Here is a 20,757-nt window from a genome sequence, read left to right on the forward strand (position 1 = left end):
TAGTTCTGGCTCAATATAGATCAAAAAAGGGCCCAACATAAAAGTCATTGCAACAGTAATGTTTCATAGTATTTCTTGGTCTTAATAGTCTTCTGGAGTTTAGTGTGTTTTTTCCACCCAAGACGACTTTAGCCCGCGTTTTTCAACAATTGCCCTCCCCCTCCGGAAGCAGCTCACAGCGACACACAGGCAGACTAGAGAGATGCACTGCAGGCCAGCACACCAGTTTAACGTCAGGCTGGTGTTGTCACCACACTGACACTTTGGACTTTGATGCAATACCTTGAAAAATACTGACGATCGATACGTGTTCGATACCACGGAGAAACACTGACACAACTTTGAGGACATAAAACTTTAGATTGTTAGCAACATATTCATATCTGTCAAATTAAAATGGTATCGGCCCGAGCTCTGTCGGCCCACTGGGAAAATAGGCGGTGTGCCAGAGGATCAGTCCGGCCCTGCCTTCATCACACTGTCATCATTCAAATCAAACATTCATCTGAACTCAAACATGATCTACAACAGAACTTTTACACTCATCAGCTTCTCTCTTCCTGCTCACACAGACGTCTCTGACCTTCAGAGGAGGAAGTTCACTCATTAAACTTGTGTTTGAACTGATGACTGCATTAAAGGACACCTTCAAACTATCTGACACAGTCTGTCAAACCTCAAATAAATGATGATGTCACACAGGAACATTTCCACCAACAGAAAAGCAGAGTTTCACTCACTCGACTTATTTCCACGAGCGTCCGTCAGTCCAGCAGCTCACTTGTGTCCTGATCAGGTGTGTGTAGAAAAAGAGGATTAGATTGATCTCAGTGTGACCAGCGCCTTCAATACAAACTCCTCCCAGCAGCATTCAAACACTATAAACCAGTGTGAAGCTGCTGCACAGGACAAAGTTCAGCTTTTATTCTTTTATTAGCAGCTGATCAAATGATACCTTTAACCACCGACGTCTCGAGGAGGGGGAGCAGGAGGAGGAAGAGGAGGAAGGTGATCAGCTGGTTATATTCTGTATTATCATGTACGACTCATCATTTGTATTATTAAACACAAGTTCCTCTAAACTGAACTCGACCAAATGTTCTTGTCACTTTCCACCGCTGGAAACTTTGAGAGACAAACTGTTCTGTGTATAAAAATATTATTATCGTTAATAACTTCACATTCAAAGCTATCAGCTGACCTTCAGACGTGTTTGTCCAACAGAGACCTCAATAAAAACAATAAACAGGCTTCATAAAATCATTTCAGTGTCAAAGTCCCAACAACAGGTCCAGTATCAGAGTCCAACCCGTCCCCTGAGGCAGAGACATGATTTCTACTTCCTGCTCTGATTCGAACAGCCTGCAGAATAAAACGCTCTCAATAAAGCAACATGTTCACGACTCCAGTGTTAACAGACACTGATGTGTTGAACTGACTGACAGTGAGATCAGCCTGCAGTCACCTCACCATGTAGTGGCAAATGAGAAACTGGGTCATGATCATGCGTGTGATCAGATTGTGGAATATCCCTTGCAGTCCCAACTGGGCTCTGATTGAGCTTGAGGCTGATAAAAGACCAATGTTTGATGCACCGTTTTATAATGACAGTGTTGAAGTAAATGAGCAACAGGTGCTGCCACAGGTCACCCAAGGCCACAGAAGGGGCCTGAGTAAGACATGTGTAGGTTCTTCAGAGCACATCCAAGAATAAGAATAATAAGTGACAAACCCAGGATCATCATGAAGGTAAAAGGATGGTCCAGAGGGGCGTGAGGACCCTGGACCACGGGTATAAAAAGGGGAGAATCGGCGAGAGGTCTCAGTTGCCCCGGGGTAGCTCACGGATGTATATTTTCTGTTTTTGGGAATAAACACCTTTTGGACTGAGGACCTGCTGCTTTGCCTTTGAGTTTTTGGACTTCAACCTTGAGTGGATTTTCAGAGTAACTAACCAAACTCCAGAGGAGGAAGAGGAGGAGGAGGAGGAGGAGGAGGAGGAGGAGGAGGAGGAGGAGGAAGAGGAGGAGGAGATCTTATCTTATAAGGATCTTATTTTAACAACCGGGTTCTCCAGGTTCAACAGCTGATGTTGCAGAGACTCCACTTAAAGGAATAGTTCACCCAAAATAGAAACTCAGTCATCGTCTCCTCCTGATGATATAAAGTCAGGCTCAGCCATCGTCTCCTCCTGATGATATAAAGTCAGGCTCAGTCATCATCTCCTCCTGATGATATAAAGTCAGGCTCAGTCATCATCTCCTGATGATATAAAGTCAGGCTCAGCCATCATCTCCTCCTGATGATATAAAGTCAGGCTCAGTCATCATCTCCTCCTGATGATATAAAGTCAGGCTCAGCCATCATCTCCTCCTGATGATATAAAGTCAGGCTCAGTCATCATCTCCTCCTGATGATATAAAGTCAGGCTCAGTCATCATCTCCTCCTGATGATATAAAGTCAGGCTCAGTCATCGTCTCCTCCTGATGATATAAAGTCAGGCTCAGCCATCATCTCCTCCTGATGATATAAAGTCAGGCTCAGCCATCATCTCCTCCTGATGATATAAAGTCAGGCTCAGCCATCATCTCCTCCTGATGATATAAAGTCAGGCTCAGTCATCATCTCCTCCTGATGATATAAAGTCAGGCTCAGCCATCATCTCCTCCTGATGATATAAAGTCAGACTCAGCCATCGTCTCCTCCTGATGATATAAAGTCAGGCTCAGCCATCATCTCCTCCTGATGATATAAAGTCAGACTCAGCCATCGTCTCCTCCTGATGATATAAAGTCAGACTCAGCCATCATCTCCTCCTGATGATATAAAGTCAGGCTCAGCCATCATCTCCTCCTGATGATATAAAGTCAGACTCAGCCATCATCTCCTCCTGATGATATAAAGTCAGGCTCAGTCATCATCTCCTCCTGATGATATAAAGTCAGGCTCAGCCATCATCTCCTCCTGATGATATAAAGTCAGACTCAGCCATCATCTCCTCCTGATGATATAAAGTCAGGCTCAGTCATCATCTCCTCCTGATGATATAAAGTCAGGCTCAGCCATCATCTCCTCCTGATGATATAAAGTCAGGTGAAGTCTCGTCAGGAGACTTCACCTGAATCAGGAGGAGATTATATAAATGTTCAGGCATCATTATATAAAATAAAGATAATTTGAGTGAGTTTTGCATTTTAAACAGGAAACGCCTGTAAAATGTAAGTGTCGTTGCACCGCCTGGCCTGCAGGTGGCGGCAGCGCGCCTGCAGTGAGTTGAATCTGCCGTACTCGTTAGCAGAAGAAGCTGCTAGCTACTGTAAACAAAGCTGAGCCGTCAGTCTGTTAAACTGCTGAACAACTGGTTAATGCGGGAGAAGATATGATCAGAAACACGTCCTCATAACAGCAGAGTGAGTGGAAACGCAGCTATTCGCTAAATATCTCGACGGTGACCGAGAAATTAACTCGCAAAAACGGCCTTTTAGTCAGTCAGCTAACCAACCAGCTAGCGTGAAGATGCTAAAGTGAAGACGAAACAGAAGCTCCGGGGTTTAAACAGCCACCGGCCAGCTGGTGTTTTACACTCGTGTGTGTTGTGACTGCATATGAGCTGGAAGTGTTCATGTGTTGTACTGTCTGACTGGTGTAAAGGACTTGGGTTGTGTGTGGCCTGCTCGGCTAACGCGAAGTTAGCTTAAAATGAGCGTTAAAGCAGCATATTTTAAATCGGGGTTCGGTTGCTTTCGTCAGTGTCTGAACGTGAGGTGTGTTTCTCGGCAGTGCTCTCCAGACTCCGCCGGCCGGACTTCCATGAGCCGCGGGAGCAGCAGTTCAGCCCGGCCCCGGATCTGCCATGACCCGGCCTGCTGTCTGACTAGAAGATAATGGCTGCAGAGCTGTTTCCCACCAAGAAGCTGGTCCCCTCCGCCTCAGCGAGCAGCAGCGCCACGTCCATCCAGCAGTACCAGCAGCAGAACGTGACCAACAACAACACCACCTCCGCACAGGGCTGCTGCAACTGGCAGGGCCTGTTCCCGACCATCCGAGAGAGGTCAGTCATTCTGGTCCCGGCCTGTACAGACACCGGTTCTGATCAGGTTGCCTTGAATTCCTGTCTTCCTGTTATGTTTCAATCAGCACAGGTACTTCTCTGTGTTTGAAACGTCCTCATCAAGATCAGAGTAAACACACAATTCTTGCACTTGATACTTGATTGTCAGACCAGGTTCTGAAATGTGTCTTGCTTTCACAGCTGCTTCATTTACAGAAACATAACGGGGTAGACTAAGTATTAAACACGAGGGTACATACAATTCATCATAACATTACAATCGCAGAGGACAGCGGACATCTGCAGGGTTCCCACGCATCCTGGAAAATCTAGAAAACAGTCGACCAGTCATGGAAAATGAGAGAAAAAGCTAAATTAAGATAAGTTAAAATTAAGGAACATATTAGTGTATAGACGCGCTCCCTGTCTGTCGTTCCAGCTAGATCGTCACTGAAAAAGTCCTGGAAAGAGAAAATTACCAGATAATTATTAACTGCCTTTTGGAAAATAGTAGATTTTTTTTTTAAAAGTTCGGTAAAATGTTTCTTGTTTCTACTGACTATGAAAGTTGCGGTCCTATACAATGAAGTGTCACCAACAGGTAATATAAAGTCCGGTTTGTTCTGAACTGAAAGAAAAATGTTCAAATCAGCAACAGACTGGACTTTGTTAACAGCAGACCATCATGAGCATCACTGGGATTAATTCAAAGCAGCAGAGATTCTGAATTTATATCTTTACAAAAACTGAAAGCATTTATCTCTAAGCCTCACTGAAATAGAAGTAATGAATCAAATCATTTTTATTTATATATTCTAATATCAAGTTTGTCTCAGAGGACTTTTTAACCTTATTAAAGCTTTTCAGATACACGTACACATTAAAAAACTTGATTTATTGCTGATTTAAAAAAAAAAAAAAAGATTGTCACCGGGATTTCAGCAGAAAAATCAATGAGATCCTGAGTGATGAGGGTTTGTTACCCCAGGACATGCCACCTTTATTACTTTCAATTTCATTAATCAGACAACCATGTTTTTATTGTACTTGGTGTTTTCTCTGAACATATTCTCAGAGTAAATGTTAAAGATTCTTGTGTCCTTTTAGGAATTCAGTCATGTTCAACAATGAGATGATGGCAGATGTTCACTTTGTGGTCGGGCCGCCTGGCGGGACGCAGCGAGTGCCAGGACACAAGGTAAAACCACTGATATCTGCAGATCTGGGATCAGAGTGAAAAATGACCTCCCGTAAACCAATGTTTGGTTTCCTCCGAGAGTAACTTGGTGCATTTGAAAGACACAGCACTGTGTGGAGCCTTGCTGTTCATTATTTGTCATACAAAGAGACGTCTGCTTGCTTTTCCAACACTGGAGACAACAAATCGGAGAATGATTTTCCTTGTTCAGTTATTTTTCTTTTGATTCAAATATATTAAATAGGCTGAAATCTGGACACAAGAACAAAGCAAAAGTTTCAGGTAATCAACATTAGTAATTATTGATGATGAAAAAACAAACTTGTAATAAAAGGCTGTTATAATAGTTCAGGGTGATTTTACATGATGTGAGTCACATGGTCACAGCTGTCAGATTTGTATCTGTTATAAGTGGAGAACTTGTCTCTTACTGCATCCATGTTGCTGCTCTGCTCTGTCAGTACGTCCTGGCTGTTGGCAGCTCAGTGTTCCACGCCATGTTTTATGGAGAACTGGCTGAGGATCAGGACGAGATCAGGATCCCTGATGTGGAGCCTCCTTCATTTCTGGCCATGTTGAAGTAAGTCAACCTCTGATTTATTCAGTGTTAATGGACTGTGATTGGACAGTCAACATTTAGCTTTGTCTCTGTCTAGAAACATCAGACACACAACAAAAATGTAGTATGTTTCTCAATATAAAAAAAATACCAACAAAAACTGCTTAGACCATAAAATATTTTTGTCTCAAGGTGATCCCGCCCTCTGCTTTCCCAGGTATATCTACTGTGATGAGATCGACCTGTGTGCTGACACAGTGCTCGCCACCCTCTATGCTGCCAAAAAGTACATCGTGCCTCACCTGGCCCGGGCCTGTGTCAACTTCCTGGAGACCAGCCTGAGCGCCAAGAACGCCTGCGTGCTGCTGTCTCAGAGCTGCCTGTTCGAGGAGCCCGACCTGACGCAGCGATGCTGGGAGGTGATCGACGCTCAGGCCGAGCTCTCTCTGCGCTCCGAAGGCTTCTGCGACATCGACACCCAGACGCTGGAGAGCATCCTGCGGCGGGAGACACTCAACGCCAAAGAGATGGTGGTGTTCGAGGCGGCGCTGAACTGGGCCGAGGCTGAGTGTCAACGACAAGACCTGACGCCGACCATCGAAAACAAGCGTCTGATGCTGGGAAAGGCCATCTACCTGATCCGCATCCCTACCATGGCACTAGAGGACTTTGCCAACGGAGCAGCGCAGTCTGGTGTGCTCACACTAAACGAGACTAACGACATCTTCCTGTGGTACACCGCTGCCAACAAGCCTGAACTGTTGTTCTGTACCAAACCTCGTAAAGGCCTGTCGCCGCAGCGCTGTCACCGCTTCCAGTCCTGCGCTTACAGGAGCAACCAGTGGCGGTACCGAGGTCGCTGTGACAGCATCCAGTTTGCTGTGGACAGACGTGTCTTCATCGCTGGCTTCGGTCTGTATGGCTCCAGCTGTGGTTCGGCCGAGTACAGTGCCAAGATCGAGCTGAAGCGCCAGGGTGTGCCGATGGCTCAGAGGATCATCAAGTACTTCTCAGACGGCTCCAGCAGCACCTTCCCCGTGTGGTTCGACTACCCTGTGCAGATCGAGCCAGACACCTTCTACACCGCTAGCGTGGTGCTGGATGGCAATGAGCTCAGCTACTTTGGCCAGGAGGGCATGACAGAGGTGCAGTGTGGGAAAGTGACCTTCCAGTTCCAGTGCTCCTCGGACAGCACCAATGGCACCGGAGTGCAGGGGGGCCAGATCCCTGAACTGATCTTTTACGCCTGAGCCGGGCAGGAGGGAGGACGCCGCAGAGATTCCTGCTTCACTGCCATGTAGACTTTTACTTCGAAAGTGTGGAGACGAGTTCTCAGGAAGCTGTTTGAGGAGGGAGGGACTCCTGGATGTACTGTTGAGCCTTTGAGAGAAAGATGAAGACTGAATCCTCACATTCCTTCACATTTCTGTTGTTGTTTTGTTACACAGCAGCTGTTGTTGAGTTTCAGGTTCTGTGTGTTGAAGGTAAAGCAACAGTTATATTCCTTTCAAAATAAACCTTTAACATCTCTGTGGAGACGAGCATATTGGTAAACATTAGGGGCGGGTGATAATGTCATATTACACTTGACCATAAATTATAATGGATAGAATACTCAAGCAGGACAGGACAAAGTACTTCACCGCAGTGATACTAGTATAATACAATATAAATATCCAATATTAGATTATATGTATATTATCTATGCATATATTCCAATATAGCCACAAAGCAGTCCTGCTCTTTGACTTGTAACATTGTCCATAATGTCTTAACACACCCACAGATGTTAAAGGGAGTGTTACCATGTTATAACAGTGTAGTAAAATCTCAGACAGTAAGTGAACGACACAGAAAGCAGCCATGTCATGTCTCTGAATGATTAAAAAAACATTTTTATAATCACTTTTATTCTATATTAATCTCTTTTGTTGTTTTTTTTTATTTATCATTAAGAGTCGAGAGGCCAACAGCCAGCAGTCCAAAACCTAAACATATTCAGATTGTTGACTGACTTCATTGGTTAATTAACTAATCATGTGAGCAAGGGTTAGGCAAGTATAAAGCTGAAGTAGATGAGGCAGTTTCATAGCACATTTTATTACAACTGAACTCAACGACAATACTAAAATAAATAATAATTAATTGATTATTGAAATTAAATAAAATTTAATACTTTAATGTTTTCATGTCCTGCGCCATTGAGCTTTAGGGCTCCTCCACGTTAAGAGCAGTGTATCAGTTTCTTGCCTTAAAGATAATGTGTTGAGTTTTATCGTGAGACAACCACAGAGACATTCAAATGTTTCAAACTTGACAATGTGCTGCTCATTCAGCTGAATTCGCCACTTTGTCGCATTCAGACTTTGGTTTAATTTTGAAGATTTGAAAATATTCCTGCTTTTAGTGAAGGATTTAATGAAGCACTACTTTTATTCTGTAACCTGTGCAGGTGTTTACCGTTTTTGGTTTTGGTATTAAAGCTTAATAATAAGTTTTATATTTGTAACTTGACAAATCACACTCCTGTCTCTTATTGCATTTTTTATACACTATTTCAGACATAATGTAACCTTCCTCCGGTGCTATGTACTGTTTCTGCCTCCTGGAGTTCTCTGTTGAAATGTGGCAATTTAAAGGGGCATTTTGACCATAAAGTTCTACCTGTCCAATCTGCGGTATAACAGGTTAGCTGAAAGGATTTTAACTACAAATGTATACCTTTTTTGTGTTGTATTTAAAGGACAGTGTTCCTCAAACATCATTCTACCAGATAAAAGTCATGACATCACGTTTGTACCAAATCCTGATTTATTGTTTCATTGATGTTGCAGTGGGTAAATACATTGGTAATTGTGTCCTGACGCACTTCTTCATCTACTCTCTTTGTAAATGAAGGTAAAAACGGTTTTATATGAATCCCTATTGAAGAAACATATTTTTGGATGTCTTTGTTTCCAGTTATGTGATTCCAACCAGAATGTACAGTGAGTTGGTGGCCTTATGAATGTGTTGTTGTGACTAATTTTGAAATTAAAGGTCAGTTTGTCCAAGTTCTCTCTGAATCCAGTGGTTGTGCAACAACGGTAGTTATAGAAGAACTCACATAATTTACTTAAAATGACAATATACATGCTTTTTTGTTTTAATGTAACATTATGCAGTAAATGTTGATTGTACAATGCAATGGCTGCGGAATAATGATATGTCTATGTTGAGATATCTGCTGTGCAGGGAAAAAAGAGAAGCTCATTGTGGCTCGTAGACCTAGGGGTATTTTTCTCACTTGGGGTGCCATTCCATGCCCCACAAAGACTGGAAGCAGGGGAAAATGCTACCATTCCTGCAAAACGATAAGAATAGTGTGCCTTACCTCTTGTCCACGGCACTGTCGTCCTGCAATTCATTGGTTATATTATTGATTTTTTTGTTTGTTGATTTTTTGATTCTCATGTGTGCAAGAGGTCCTGGGTTCAAATCCCAGACGAACCCTCCACAAAGACTTCATAGCTGTCTACCTTTCACAGTTGCTCCATGTTCACGTCTTTGCTATACATTACACACCTACAATACCTCCTCCTTGCCCAAAAAAGGCCTGTCTCTAGGAGTCCTGTCTAAGTTTGCTGAACAGGCTTGTTGCCTTGTTCTGCACTCGCCAATCATTTTTGAAGATCGTCATCTAAATCACGCAGGTCATTTGGACACTTTTTCACCAAGAGGGAGTTCTAAATGACTGGCAGGGAGTACAAGTTATTTAACCTCAATGGGGTCGTTATCAAGTTCATTGATACCACCTTGTTCATTAGTGCTCCTGGCCATTGTTAGGCAGCCGTTGAAGTCGCCCGAAGCCAGGTGGAAACGATTGTCGTTAGAGGTGTCGATGAGGCCAAATTTGAATGTGTAAACGACTCCCGTCCAGAATATACTGAATGATTTCCTGGACAGAGACAACGTAAGCTACAGAGACATTCCAATGCTTCCGTTTAGAGGTAGAGCCTGTGAGGTGCTCATTTTTGCCTGGCTCGTTGGTCTAGGGGTATGATTCTCGCTTAGGGTGCGAGAGGTCCCGGGTTCAAATCCCGGACGAGACCTCCGCAAAGACTTCATGGCTGTCTACCCTTCACAGTTGCTCCATGGACATGTCTTTGGCACAGTCACAGAAAATACATGAGGCAACTACGGTACCTCCTGTCTGAGTTCGCTGAACAGGCTTGTTGCCTTCTTCTGCACTCGCCAATCGTTTTTGTTCATTAGTGCTCCTGGCCGTTGTTAGGCAGCCGTTGACGTCGCCTGAAGCCAGTTGTAAACGATTGTCGTTAGAGTTGTCGATGAGGCCAAATTGTTTGTTTCGAATCCCCAATGCACAAGTCTGTGCATTGCCGTCTGCACACATTCTAATGCTTCTGTTTGAGCGCGCAGCCTGCGAGCTGCTCGTTTCTGCTTGGCTCGTTGGTCTAGGGGTATGATTCTCGCTTTGGGTGCGAGAGGTCCCGGGTTCAAATCCCGGACGAGCCCTGCTTAAACGGCTTGGAGCACTGTAAGAGCTTTATTTGCAGCTTAGCACAAAGTTTGGAAGCGGGAGGGCAGTGCTTGCACAGCTGCCAATGTGACAAAAGGAAGAGCCTCCACTTTTCTCTGTGTCTGATGTCTCTGTGATTCATTGGCGTCTTTCTCTCTACAAGGAGGCCCTGTCTGTGGCTCGTTGGTCTAGGGGTATGATTCTCGCTTCGGGTGCGAGAGGTCCCGGGTTCAAATCCCGGACGAGCCCTCAGCCTACTCACAATAGCTCTGTAAGTAAACTCTTTCCTACAAATGACACAAATCTGCCAGAGCACTGCAGTTCCTTCCCCCAAAAAAGACACTCTCAACAAGACACCTTCTCATTCCCGCACATCAGTTTCAAAGTTTGAGCGTGATTGCTGTATGTTAAATTTCTGTGACTGCCCCAATGGCATCGTTATCAAGTTCAGTGATACCACCTTGCTCATTCTTCTGTAGAGCAGCCGTTGAAGTCACCTGAAGCCAATTGTAAATGACTCCCATCCAGAATATACAGATTGATGTCCTTGAAAGACTATCCCCTATCTCTCAGGCAATGTAAGCTACTGGCAGGGAGTACAAGTTATTTAACCTCAATGGGGTCGTTATCAAGTTCATTGATACCACCTTGTTCATTAGTGCTCCTGGCCATTGTTAGGCAGCCGTTGAAGTCGCCCGAAGCCAGGTGGAAACGATTGTCGTTAGAGGTGTCGATGAGGCCAAATTTGAATGTGTAAACGACTCCCGTCCAGAATATACTGAATGATTTCCTGGACAGAGACAACGTAAGCTACAGAGACATTCCAATGCTTCCGTTTAGAGGTAGAGCCTGTGAGGTGCTCATTTTTGCCCGGCTCGTTGGTCTAGGGGTATGATTCTCGCTTAGGGTGCGAGAGGTCCCGGTTTCAAATCCCGGACGAGCCCTCCGCAAAGACTTCATGGCTGTCTACCCTTCACAGTTGCTCCATGGACATGTCTTTGGCACAGTCACAGAAAATACATGAGGCAACTACGGTACCTCCTGTCTGAGTTCGCTGAACAGGCTTGTTGCCTTCTTCTGTACTCGCCAATAGTTTTTGTTCATTAGTGCTCCTGGCCGTTGTTAGGCAGCCGTTGAAGTCGCCTGAAGCCAGTTGTAAACGATTGTCGTTAGAGTTGTCGATGAAGCCAAATTGTTTGTTTCGAATCCCCAATGCACAAGTCTGTGCATTGCCGTCTGCACACATTCTAATGCTTCTGTTTGAGCGCGCAGCCTGCGAGCTGCTCTTTTCCGCCTGGCTCGTTGGTCTAGGGGTATGATTCTCGCTTTGGGTGCGAGAGGTCCCGGGTTCAAATCCCGGACGAGCCCTGCTTAAACGGCTTGGAGCACTATAAGAGCTTTCTTTGCAGCTTAGCACAAAGTTTGGAAGCGGGAGGGCAGAGCTTGCACAGCTGCCAATGTGACAAAAGGAAGAGCCTCCACTTTTCTCTGTGTCTGATGTCTCTGTGATTCATTGGCGTCTTTCTCTCTACAAGGAGGCCCTCTCTGTGGCTCGTTGGTCTAGGGTTATCATTCTCGCTTCGGGTGCGAGAGGTCCCGGGTTCAAATCCCGGACGAGCCCTCAGCCTACTCACAATAGCTCTGTAAGTAAACTCTTTCCTACAAATGACACAAATCTGCCAGAGCACTGCAGTTCCTTCCCCCAAAAAAGACACTCTCAACAAGACACCTTCTCATTCCCGCACATCAGTTTCAAAGTTTGAGCGTGATTGCTGTATGTTAAATTTCTGTGACTGCCCCAATGGCATCGTTATCAAGTTCAGTGATACCACCTTGCTCATTCTTCTGTAGAGCAGCCGTTGAAGTCACCTGAAGCCAATTGTAAATGACTCCCATCCAGAATATACAGATTGATGTCCTTGAAAGACTATCCCCTATCTCTCAGGCAATGTAAGCTACTGGCAGGGAGTACAAGTTATTTAACCTCAATGGGGTCGTTATCAAGTTCATTGATACCACCTTGTTCATTAGTGCTCCTGGCCATTGTTAGGCAGCCGTTGAAGTCGCCCGAAGCCAGGTGGAAACGATTGTCGTTAGAGGTGTCGATGAGGCCAAATTTGAATGTGTAAACGACTCCCGTCCAGAATATACTGAATGATTTCCTGGACAGAGACAACGTAAGCTACAGAGACATTCCAATGCTTCCGTTTAGAGGTAGAGCCTGTGAGGTGCTCATTTTTGCCTGGCTCGTTGGTCTAGGGGTATGATTCTCGCTTAGGGTGCGAGAGGTCCCGGGTTCAAATCCCGGACGAGCCCTCCGCAAAGACTTCATGGCTGTCTACCCTTCACAGTTGCTCCATGGACATGTCTTTGGCACAGTCACAGAAAATACATGAGGCAACTACGGTACCTCCTGTCTGAGTTCGCTGAACAGGCTTGTTGCCTTCTTCTGCACTCGCCAATCGTTTTTGTTCATTAGTGCTCCTGGCCGTTGTTAGGCAGCCGTTGACGTCGCCTGAAGCCAGTTGTAAACGATTGTCGTTAGAGTTGTCGATGAGGCCAAATTGTTTGTTTCGAATCCCCAATGCACAAGTCTGTGCATTGCCGTCTGCACACATTCTAATGCTTCTGTTTGAGCGCGCAGCCTGCGAGCTGCTCGTTTCTGCTTGGCTCGTTGGTCTAGGGGTATGATTCTCGCTTTGGGTGCGAGAGGTCCCGGGTTCAAATCCCGGACGAGCCCTGCTTAAACGGCTTGGAGCACTATAAGAGCTTTATTTGCAGCTTAGCACAAAGTTTGGAAGCGGGAGGGCAGTGCTTGCACAGCTGCCAATGTGACAAAAGGAAGAGCCTCCACTTTTCTCTGTGTCTGATGTCTCTGTGATTCATTGGCGTCTTTCTCTCTACAAGGAGGCCCTGTCTGTGGCTCGTTGGTCTAGGGGTATGATTCTCGCTTCGGGTGCGAGAGGTCCCGGGTTCAAATCCCGGACGAGCCCTCAGCCTACTCACAATAGCTCTGTAAGTAAACTCTTTCCTACAAATGACACAAATCTGCCAGAGCACTGCAGTTCCTTCCCCCAAAAAAGACACTCTCAACAAGACACCTTCTCATTCCCGCACATCAGTTTCAAAGTTTGAGCGTGATTGCTGTATGTTAAATTTCTGTGACTGCCCCAATGGCATCGTTATCAAGTTCAGTGATACCACCTTGCTCATTCTTCTGTAGAGCAGCCGTTGAAGTCACCTGAAGCCAATTGTAAATGACTCCCATCCAGAATATACAGATTGATGTCCTTGAAAGACTATCCCCTATCTCTCAGGCAATGTAAGCTACTGGCAGGGAGTACAAGTTATTTAACCTCAATGGGGTCGTTATCAAGTTCATTGATACCACCTTGTTCATTAGTGCTCCTGGCCATTGTTAGGCAGCCGTTGAAGTCGCCCGAAGCCAGGTGGAAACGATTGTCGTTAGAGGTGTCGATGAGGCCAAATTTGAATGTGTAAACGACTCCCGTCCAGAATATACTGAATGATTTCCTGGACAGAGACAACGTAAGCTACAGAGACATTCCAATGCTTCCGTTTAGAGGTAGAGCCTGTGAGGTGCTCATTTTTGCCCGGCTCGTTGGTCTAGGGGTATGATTCTCGCTTAGGGTGCGAGAGGTCCCGGGTTCAAATCCCGGACGAGCCCTCCGCAAAGACTTCATGGCTGTCTACCCTTCACAGTTGCTCCATGGACATGTCTTTGGCACAGTCACAGAAAATACATGAGGCAACTACGGTACCTCCTGTCTGAGTTCGCTGAACAGGCTTGTTGCCTTCTTCTGTACTCGCCAATAGTTTTTGTTCATTAGTGCTCCTGGCCGTTGTTAGGCAGCCGTTGAAGTCGCCTGAAGCCAGTTGTAAACGATTGTCGTTAGAGTTGTCGATGAAGCCAAATTGTTTGTTTCGAATCCCCAATGCACAAGTCTGTGCATTGCCGTCTGCACACATTCTAATGCTTCTGTTTGAGCGCGCAGCCTGCGAGCTGCTCTTTTCCGCCTGGCTCGTTGGTCTAGGGGTATGATTCTCGCTTTGGGTGCGAGAGGTCCCGGGTTCAAATCCCGGACGAGCCCTGCTTAAACGGCTTGGAGCACTATAAGAGCTTTATTTGCAGCTTAGCACAAAGTTTGGAAGCGGGAGGGCAGTGCTTGCACAGCTGCCAATGTGACAAAAGGAAGAGCCTCCACTTTTCTCTGTGTCTGATGTCTCTGTGATTCATTGGCGTCTTTCTCTCTACAAGGAGGCCCTCTCTGTGGCTCGTTGGTCTAGGGTTATGATTCTCGCTTCGGGTGCGAGAGGTCCCGGGTTCAAATCCCGGACGAGCCCTCAGCCTACTCACAATAGCTCTGTAAGTAAACTCTTTCCTACAAATGACACAAATCTGCCAGAGCACTGCAGTTCCTTCCCCCAAAAAAGACACTCTCAACAAGACACCTTCTCATTCCCGCACATCAGTTTCAAAGTTTGAGCGTGATTGCTGTATGTTAAATTTCTGTGACTGCCCCAATGGCATCGTTATCAAGTTCAGTGATACCACCTTGCTCATTCTTCAGTAGAGCAGCCGTTGAAGTCACCTGAAGCCAATTGTAAATGACTCCCATCCAGAATATACAGATTGATGTCCTTGAAAGACTATCCCCTATCTCTCAGGCAATGTAAGCTACTGGCAGGGAGTACAAGTTATTTAACCTCAATGGGGTCGTTATCAAGTTCATTGATACCACCTTGTTCATTAGTGCTCCTGGCCATTGTTAGGCAGCCGTTGAAGTCGCCCGAAGCCAGGTGGAAACGATTGTCGTTAGAGGTGTCGATGAGGCCAAATTTGAATGTGTAAACGACTCCCGTCCAGAATATACTGAATGATTTCCTGGACAGAGACAACGTAAGCTACAGAGACATTCCAATGCTTCCGTTTAGAGGTAGAGCCTGTGAGGTGCTCATTTTTGCCTGGCTCGTTGGTCTAGGGGTATGATTCTCGCTTAGGGTGCGAGAGGTCCCGGGTTCAAATCCCGGACGAGCCCTCCGCAAAGACTTCATGGCTGTCTACCCTTCACAGTTGCTCCATGGACATGTCTTTGGCACAGTCACAGAAAATACATGAGGCAACTACGGTACCTCCTGTCTGAGTTCGCTGAACAGGCTTGTTGCCTTCTTCTGTACTCGCCAATAGTTTTTGTTCATTAGTGCTCCTGGCCGTTGTTAGGCAGCCGTTGAAGTCGCCTGAAGCCAGTTGTAAACGATTGTCGTTAGAGTTGTCGATGAAGCCAAATTGTTTGTTTCGAATCCCCAATGCACAAGTCTGTGCATTGCCGTCTGCACACATTCTAATGCTTCTGTTTGAGCGCGCAGCCTGCGAGCTACTCATTTCCGCCTGGCTCGTTGGTCTAGGGGTATGATTCTCGCTTTGGGTGCGAGAGGTCCCGGGTTCAAATCCCGGACGAGCCCTGCTTAAACGGCTTGGAGCACTATAAGAGCTTTATTTGCAGCTTAGCACAAAGTTTGGAAGCGGGAGGGCAGTGCTTGCACAGCTGCCAATGTGACAAAAGGAAGAGCCTCCACTTTTCTCTGTGTCTGATGTCTCTGTTATTCATTGGCGTCTTTCTCTCTACAAGGAGGCCCTGTCTGTGGCTCGTTGGTCTAGGGGTATGATTCTCGCTTCGGGTGCGAGAGGTCCCGGGTTCAAATCCCGGACGAGCCCTCAGCCTACTCACAATAGCTCTGTAAGTAAACTCTTTCCTACAAATGACACAAATCTGCCAGAGCACTGCAGTTCCTTCCCCCAAAAAAGACACTCTCAACAAGACACCTTCTCATTCCCGCACATCAGTTTCAAAGTTTGAGCGTGATTGCTGTATGTTAAATTTCTGTGACTGCCCCAATGGCATCGTTATCAAGTTCAGTGATACCACCTTGCTCATTCTTCTGTAGAGCAGCCGTTGAAGTCACCTGAAGCCAATTGTAAATGACTCCCATCCAGAATATACAGATTGATGTCCTTGAAAGACTATCCCCTATCTCTCAGGCAATGTAAGCTACTGGCAGGGAGTACAAGTTATTTAACCTCAATGGGGTCGTTATCAAGTTCATTGATACCACCTTGTTCATTAGTGCTCCTGGCCATTGTTAGGCAGCCGTTGAAGTCGCCCGAAGCCAGGTGGAAACGATTGTCGTTAGAGGTGTCGATGAGGCCAAATTTGAATGTGTAAACGACTCCCGTCCAGAATATACTGAATGATTTCCTGGACAGAGACAACGTAAGCTACAGAGACATTCCAATGCTTCCGTTTAGAGGTAGAGCCTGTGAGGTGCTCATTTTTGCCTGGCTCGTTGGTCTAGGGGTATGATTCTCGCTTAGGGTGCGAGAGGTCCAGGATTCAAATCCCGGACGAGACCTCCGCAAAGACTTCATGGCTGTCTACCCTTCACAGTTGCTCCATGGACATGTCTTTGGCACAGTCACAGAAAATACATGAGGCAACTACGGTACCTCCTGTCTGAGTTCGCTGAACAGGCTTGTTGCCTTCTTCTGCACTCGCCAATCGTTTTTGTTCATTAGTGCTCCTGGCCGTTGTTAGGCAGCCGTTGAAGTCGCCTGAAGCCAGTTGTAAACGATTGTCGTTAGAGTTGTCGATGAAGCCAAATTGTTTGTTTCGAATCCCCAATGCACAAGTCTGTGCATTGCCGTCTGCACACATTCTAATGCTTCTGTTTGAGCGCGCAGCCTGCGAGCTGCTCGTTTCTGCTTGGCTCGTTGGTCTAGGGGTATGATTCTCGCTTTGGGTGCGAGAGGTCCCGGGTTCAAATCCCGGACGAGCCCTGCTTAAACGGCTTGGAGCACTGTAAGAGCTTTATTTGCAGCTTAGCACAAAGTTTGGAAGCGGGAGGGCAGTGCTTGCACAGCTGCCAATGTGACAAAAGGAAGAGCCTCCACTTTTCTCTGTGTCTGATGTCTCTGTGATTCATTGGCGTCTTTCTCTCTACAAGGAGGCCCTGTCTGTGGCTCGTTGGTCTAGGGGTATGATTCTCGCTTCGGGTGCGAGAGGTCCCGGGTTCAAATCCCGGACGAGCCCTCAGCCTACTCACAATAGCTCTGTAAGTAAACTCTTTCCTACAAATGACACAAATCTGCCAGAGCACTGCAGTTCCTTCCCCCAAAAAAGACACTCTCAACAAGACACCTTCTCATTCCCGCACATCAGTTTCAAAGTTTGAGCGTGATTGCTGTATGTTAAATTTCTGTGACTGCCCCAATGGCATCGTTATCAAGTTCAGTGATACCACCTTGCTCATTCTTCAGTAGAGCAGCCGTTGAAGTCACCTGAAGCCAATTGTAAATGACTCCCATCCAGAATATACAGATTGATGTCCTTGAAAGACTATCCCCTATCTCTCAGGCAATGTAAGCTACTGGCAGGGAGTACAAGTTATTTAACCTCAATGGGGTCGTTATCAAGTTCATTGATACCACCTTGTTCATTAGTGCTCCTGGCCATTGTTAGGCAGCCGTTGAAGTCGCCCGAAGCCAGGTGGAAACGATTGTCGTTAGAGGTGTCGATGAGGCCAAATTTGAATGTGTAAACGACTCCCGTCCAGAATATACTGAATGATTTCCTGGACAGAGACAACGTAAGCTACAGAGACATTCCAATGCTTCCGTTTAGAGGTAGAGCCTGTGAGGTGCTCATTTTTGCCCGGCTCGTTGGTCTAGGGGTATGATTCTCGCTTAGGGTGCGAGAGGTCCCGGGTTCAAATCCCGGACGAGCCCTCCGCAAAGACTTCATGGCTGTCTACCCTTCACAGTTGCTCCATGGACATGTCTTTGGCACAGTCACAGAAAATACATGAGGCAACTACGGTACCTCCTGTCTGAGTTCGCTGAACAGGCTTGTTGCCTTCTTCTGTACTCGCCAATAGTTTTTGTTCATTAGTGCTCCTGGCCGTTGTTAGGCAGCCGTTGAAGTCGCCTGAAGCCAGTTGTAAACGATTGTCGTTAGAGTTGTCGATGAAGCCAAATTGTTTGTTTCGAATCCCCAATGCACAAGTCTGTGCATTGCCGTCTGCACACATTCTAATGCTTCTGTTTGAGCGCGCAGCCTGCGAGCTGCTCTTTTCCGCCTGGCTCGTTGGTCTAGGGGTATGATTCTCGCTTTGGGTGCGAGAGGTCCCGGGTTCAAATCCCGGACGAGCCCTGCTTAAACGGCTTGGAGCACTATAAGAGCTTTATTTGCAGCTTAGCACAAAGTTTGGAAGCGGGAGGGCAGTGCTTGCACAGCTGCCAATGTGACAAAAGGAAGAGCCTCCACTTTTCTCTGTGTCTGATGTCTCTGTGATTCATTGGCGTCTTTCTCTCTACAAGGAGGCCCTCTCTGTGGCTCGTTGGTCTAGGGTTATGATTCTCGCTTCGGGTGCGAGAGGTCCCGGGTTCAAATCCCGGACGAGCCCTCAGCCTACTCACAATAGCTCTGTAAGTAAACTCTTTCCTACAAATGACACAAATCTGCCAGAGCACTGCAGTTCCTTCCCCCAAAAAAGACACTCTCAACAAGACACCTTCTCATTCCCGCACATCAGTTTCAAAGTTTGAGCGTGATTGCTGTATGTTAAATTTCTGTGACTGCCCCAATGGCATCGTTATCAAGTTCAGTGATACCACCTTGCTCATTCTTCAGTAGAGCAGCCGTTGAAGTCACCTGAAGCCAATTGTAAATGACTCCCATCCAGAATATACAGATTGATGTCCTTGAAAGACTATCCCCTATCTCTCAGGCAATGTAAGCTACTGGCAGGGAGTACAAGTTATTTAACCTCAATGGGGTCGTTATCAAGTTCATTGATACCACCTTGTTCATTAGTGCTCCTGGCCATTGTTAGGCAGCCGTTGAAGTCGCCCGAAGCCAGGTGGAAACGATTGTCGTTAGAGGTGTCGATGAGGCCAAATTTGAATGTGTAAACGACTCCCGTCCAGAATATACTGAATGATTTCCTGGACAGAGACAACGTAAGCTACAGAGACATTCCAATGCTTCCGTTTAGAGGTAGAGCCTGTGAGGTGCTCATTTTTGCCTGGCTCGTTGGTCTAGGGGTATGATTCTCGCTTAGGGTGCGAGAGGTCCCGGGTTCAAATCCCGGACGAGCCCTCCGCAAAGACTTCATGGCTGTCTACCCTTCACAGTTGCTCCATGGACATGTCTTTGGCACAGTCACAGAAAATACATGAGGCAACTACGGTACCTCCTGTCTGAGTTCGCTGAACAGGCTTGTTGCCTTCTTCTGTACTCGCCAATAGTTTTTGTTCATTAGTGCTCCTGGCCGTTGTTAGGCAGCCGTTGAAGTCGCCTGAAGCCAGTTGTAAACGATTGTCGTTAGAGTTGTCGATGAAGCCAAATTGTTTGTTTCGAATCCCCAATGCACAAGTCTGTGCATTGCCGTCTGCACACATTCTAATGCTTCTGTTTGAGCGCGCAGCCTGCGAGCTACTCATTTCCGCCTGGCTCGTTGGTCTAGGGGTATGATTCTCGCTTTGGGTGCGAGAGGTCCCGGGTTCAAATCCCGGACGAGCCCTGCTTAAACGGCTTGGAGCACTATAAGAGCTTTATTTGCAGCTTAGCACAAAGTTTGGAAGCGGGAGGGCAGTGCTTGCACAGCTGCCAATGTGACAAAAGGAAGAGCCTCCACTTTTCTCTGTGTCTGATGTCTCTGTTATTCATTGGCGTCTTTCTCTCTACAAGGAGGCCCTGTCTGTGGCTCGTTGGTCTAGGGGTATGATTCTCGCTTCGGGTGCGAGAGGTCCCGGGTTCAAATCCCGGACGAGCCCTCAGCCTACTCACAATAGCTCTGTAAGTAAACTCTTTCCTACAAATGACACAAATCTGCCAGAGCACTGCAGTTCCTTCCCCCAAAAAAGACACTCTCAACAAGACACCTTCTCATTCCCGCACATCAGTTTCAAAGTTTGAGCGTGATTGCTGTATGTTAAATTTCTGTGACTGCCCCAATGGCATCGTTATCAAGTTCAGTGATACCACCTTGCTCATTCTTCTGTAGAGCAGCCGTTGAAGTCACCTGAAGCCAATTGTAAATGACTCCCATCCAGAATATACAGATTGATGTCCTTGAAAGACTATCCCCTATCTCTCAGGCAATGTAAGCTACTGGCAGGGAGTACAAGTTATTTAACCTCAATGGGGTCGTTATCAAGTTCATTGATACCACCTTGTTCATTAGTGCTCCTGGCCATTGTTAGGCAGCCGTTGAAGTCGCCCGAAGCCAGGTGGAAACGATTGTCGTTAGAGGTGTCGATGAGGCCAAATTTGAATGTGTAAACGACTCCCGTCCAGAATATACTGAATGATTTCCTGGACAGAGACAACGTAAGCTACAGAGACATTCC

The 20,757-nt window shown here is 46.3% G+C and overlaps 1 protein-coding gene and 22 non-coding genes across 24 annotated transcripts; all 23 read left to right on the forward strand.

The window, feature by feature from the left end:
* Window positions 1–3,301: 3,301 nt before the first annotated feature.
* btbd3a (BTB (POZ) domain containing 3a) lies at window positions 3,302–8,862 on the forward strand. 2 transcript variants are annotated; one of them, XM_073491612.1, is made up of 5 exons: window positions 3,302–3,411; window positions 3,782–4,052; window positions 5,160–5,250; window positions 5,712–5,830; window positions 6,027–8,862. In XM_073491612.1, the coding sequence occupies exons 2-5, from the start codon at window positions 3,886–3,888 to the stop codon at window positions 7,057–7,059; spliced, it is 1,410 nt and encodes a 469-aa protein (XP_073347713.1). In that variant the 5' UTR covers window positions 3,302–3,411; window positions 3,782–3,885; the 3' UTR covers window positions 7,060–8,862. The 2 variants fall into 2 exon arrangements, with proteins under 2 accessions (XP_073347713.1, XP_073347784.1); XM_073491683.1 differs by lacking the exon at window positions 3,302–3,411 and adding an exon at window positions 3,474–3,574.
* Window positions 8,863–9,828: 966 nt separating this feature from the next.
* On the forward strand, window positions 9,829–9,901 carry trnap-agg (transfer RNA proline (anticodon AGG)). The gene has a single exon. It is a non-coding gene; the product is annotated as a tRNA-Pro (tRNA).
* Window positions 9,902–10,252: 351 nt separating this feature from the next.
* On the forward strand, window positions 10,253–10,324 carry trnap-ugg (transfer RNA proline (anticodon UGG)). The gene has a single exon. It is a non-coding gene; the product is annotated as a tRNA-Pro (tRNA).
* Window positions 10,325–10,505: 181 nt separating this feature from the next.
* On the forward strand, window positions 10,506–10,577 carry trnap-cgg (transfer RNA proline (anticodon CGG)). The gene has a single exon. It is a non-coding gene; the product is annotated as a tRNA-Pro (tRNA).
* Window positions 10,578–11,200: 623 nt separating this feature from the next.
* Window positions 11,201–11,272, forward strand: trnap-agg (transfer RNA proline (anticodon AGG)). The gene has a single exon. It is a non-coding gene; the product is annotated as a tRNA-Pro (tRNA).
* Window positions 11,273–11,624: 352 nt separating this feature from the next.
* On the forward strand, window positions 11,625–11,696 carry trnap-ugg (transfer RNA proline (anticodon UGG)). Its single transcript has one exon. It is a non-coding gene; the product is annotated as a tRNA-Pro (tRNA).
* An 876-nt stretch (window positions 11,697–12,572) lies between these two features.
* Window positions 12,573–12,644, forward strand: trnap-agg (transfer RNA proline (anticodon AGG)). Its single transcript has one exon. It is a non-coding gene; the product is annotated as a tRNA-Pro (tRNA).
* A 352-nt stretch (window positions 12,645–12,996) lies between these two features.
* Window positions 12,997–13,068, forward strand: trnap-ugg (transfer RNA proline (anticodon UGG)). The gene has a single exon. It is a non-coding gene; the product is annotated as a tRNA-Pro (tRNA).
* Window positions 13,069–13,249: 181 nt separating this feature from the next.
* trnap-cgg (transfer RNA proline (anticodon CGG)) lies at window positions 13,250–13,321 on the forward strand. Its single transcript has one exon. It is a non-coding gene; the product is annotated as a tRNA-Pro (tRNA).
* Window positions 13,322–13,944: 623 nt separating this feature from the next.
* Window positions 13,945–14,016, forward strand: trnap-agg (transfer RNA proline (anticodon AGG)). The gene has a single exon. It is a non-coding gene; the product is annotated as a tRNA-Pro (tRNA).
* A 352-nt stretch (window positions 14,017–14,368) lies between these two features.
* Window positions 14,369–14,440, forward strand: trnap-ugg (transfer RNA proline (anticodon UGG)). Its single transcript has one exon. It is a non-coding gene; the product is annotated as a tRNA-Pro (tRNA).
* Window positions 14,441–14,621: 181 nt separating this feature from the next.
* On the forward strand, window positions 14,622–14,693 carry trnap-cgg (transfer RNA proline (anticodon CGG)). Its single transcript has one exon. It is a non-coding gene; the product is annotated as a tRNA-Pro (tRNA).
* A 623-nt stretch (window positions 14,694–15,316) lies between these two features.
* On the forward strand, window positions 15,317–15,388 carry trnap-agg (transfer RNA proline (anticodon AGG)). The gene has a single exon. It is a non-coding gene; the product is annotated as a tRNA-Pro (tRNA).
* A 352-nt stretch (window positions 15,389–15,740) lies between these two features.
* trnap-ugg (transfer RNA proline (anticodon UGG)) lies at window positions 15,741–15,812 on the forward strand. The gene has a single exon. It is a non-coding gene; the product is annotated as a tRNA-Pro (tRNA).
* Window positions 15,813–15,993: 181 nt separating this feature from the next.
* Window positions 15,994–16,065, forward strand: trnap-cgg (transfer RNA proline (anticodon CGG)). The gene has a single exon. It is a non-coding gene; the product is annotated as a tRNA-Pro (tRNA).
* Window positions 16,066–17,112: 1,047 nt separating this feature from the next.
* Window positions 17,113–17,184, forward strand: trnap-ugg (transfer RNA proline (anticodon UGG)). The gene has a single exon. It is a non-coding gene; the product is annotated as a tRNA-Pro (tRNA).
* Window positions 17,185–17,365: 181 nt separating this feature from the next.
* On the forward strand, window positions 17,366–17,437 carry trnap-cgg (transfer RNA proline (anticodon CGG)). Its single transcript has one exon. It is a non-coding gene; the product is annotated as a tRNA-Pro (tRNA).
* Window positions 17,438–18,060: 623 nt separating this feature from the next.
* Window positions 18,061–18,132, forward strand: trnap-agg (transfer RNA proline (anticodon AGG)). The gene has a single exon. It is a non-coding gene; the product is annotated as a tRNA-Pro (tRNA).
* A 352-nt stretch (window positions 18,133–18,484) lies between these two features.
* trnap-ugg (transfer RNA proline (anticodon UGG)) lies at window positions 18,485–18,556 on the forward strand. The gene has a single exon. It is a non-coding gene; the product is annotated as a tRNA-Pro (tRNA).
* Window positions 18,557–18,737: 181 nt separating this feature from the next.
* trnap-cgg (transfer RNA proline (anticodon CGG)) lies at window positions 18,738–18,809 on the forward strand. The gene has a single exon. It is a non-coding gene; the product is annotated as a tRNA-Pro (tRNA).
* Window positions 18,810–19,432: 623 nt separating this feature from the next.
* On the forward strand, window positions 19,433–19,504 carry trnap-agg (transfer RNA proline (anticodon AGG)). The gene has a single exon. It is a non-coding gene; the product is annotated as a tRNA-Pro (tRNA).
* Window positions 19,505–19,856: 352 nt separating this feature from the next.
* On the forward strand, window positions 19,857–19,928 carry trnap-ugg (transfer RNA proline (anticodon UGG)). The gene has a single exon. It is a non-coding gene; the product is annotated as a tRNA-Pro (tRNA).
* A 181-nt stretch (window positions 19,929–20,109) lies between these two features.
* trnap-cgg (transfer RNA proline (anticodon CGG)) lies at window positions 20,110–20,181 on the forward strand. The gene has a single exon. It is a non-coding gene; the product is annotated as a tRNA-Pro (tRNA).
* The last annotated feature ends 576 nt before the right edge of the window (window positions 20,182–20,757 follow it).

The sequence above is a fragment of the Pagrus major genome, chromosome 1, assembly GCF_040436345.1.
Source record: "Pagrus major chromosome 1, Pma_NU_1.0".
Lineage (NCBI taxonomy): Eukaryota > Metazoa > Chordata > Actinopteri > Spariformes > Sparidae > Pagrus > Pagrus major.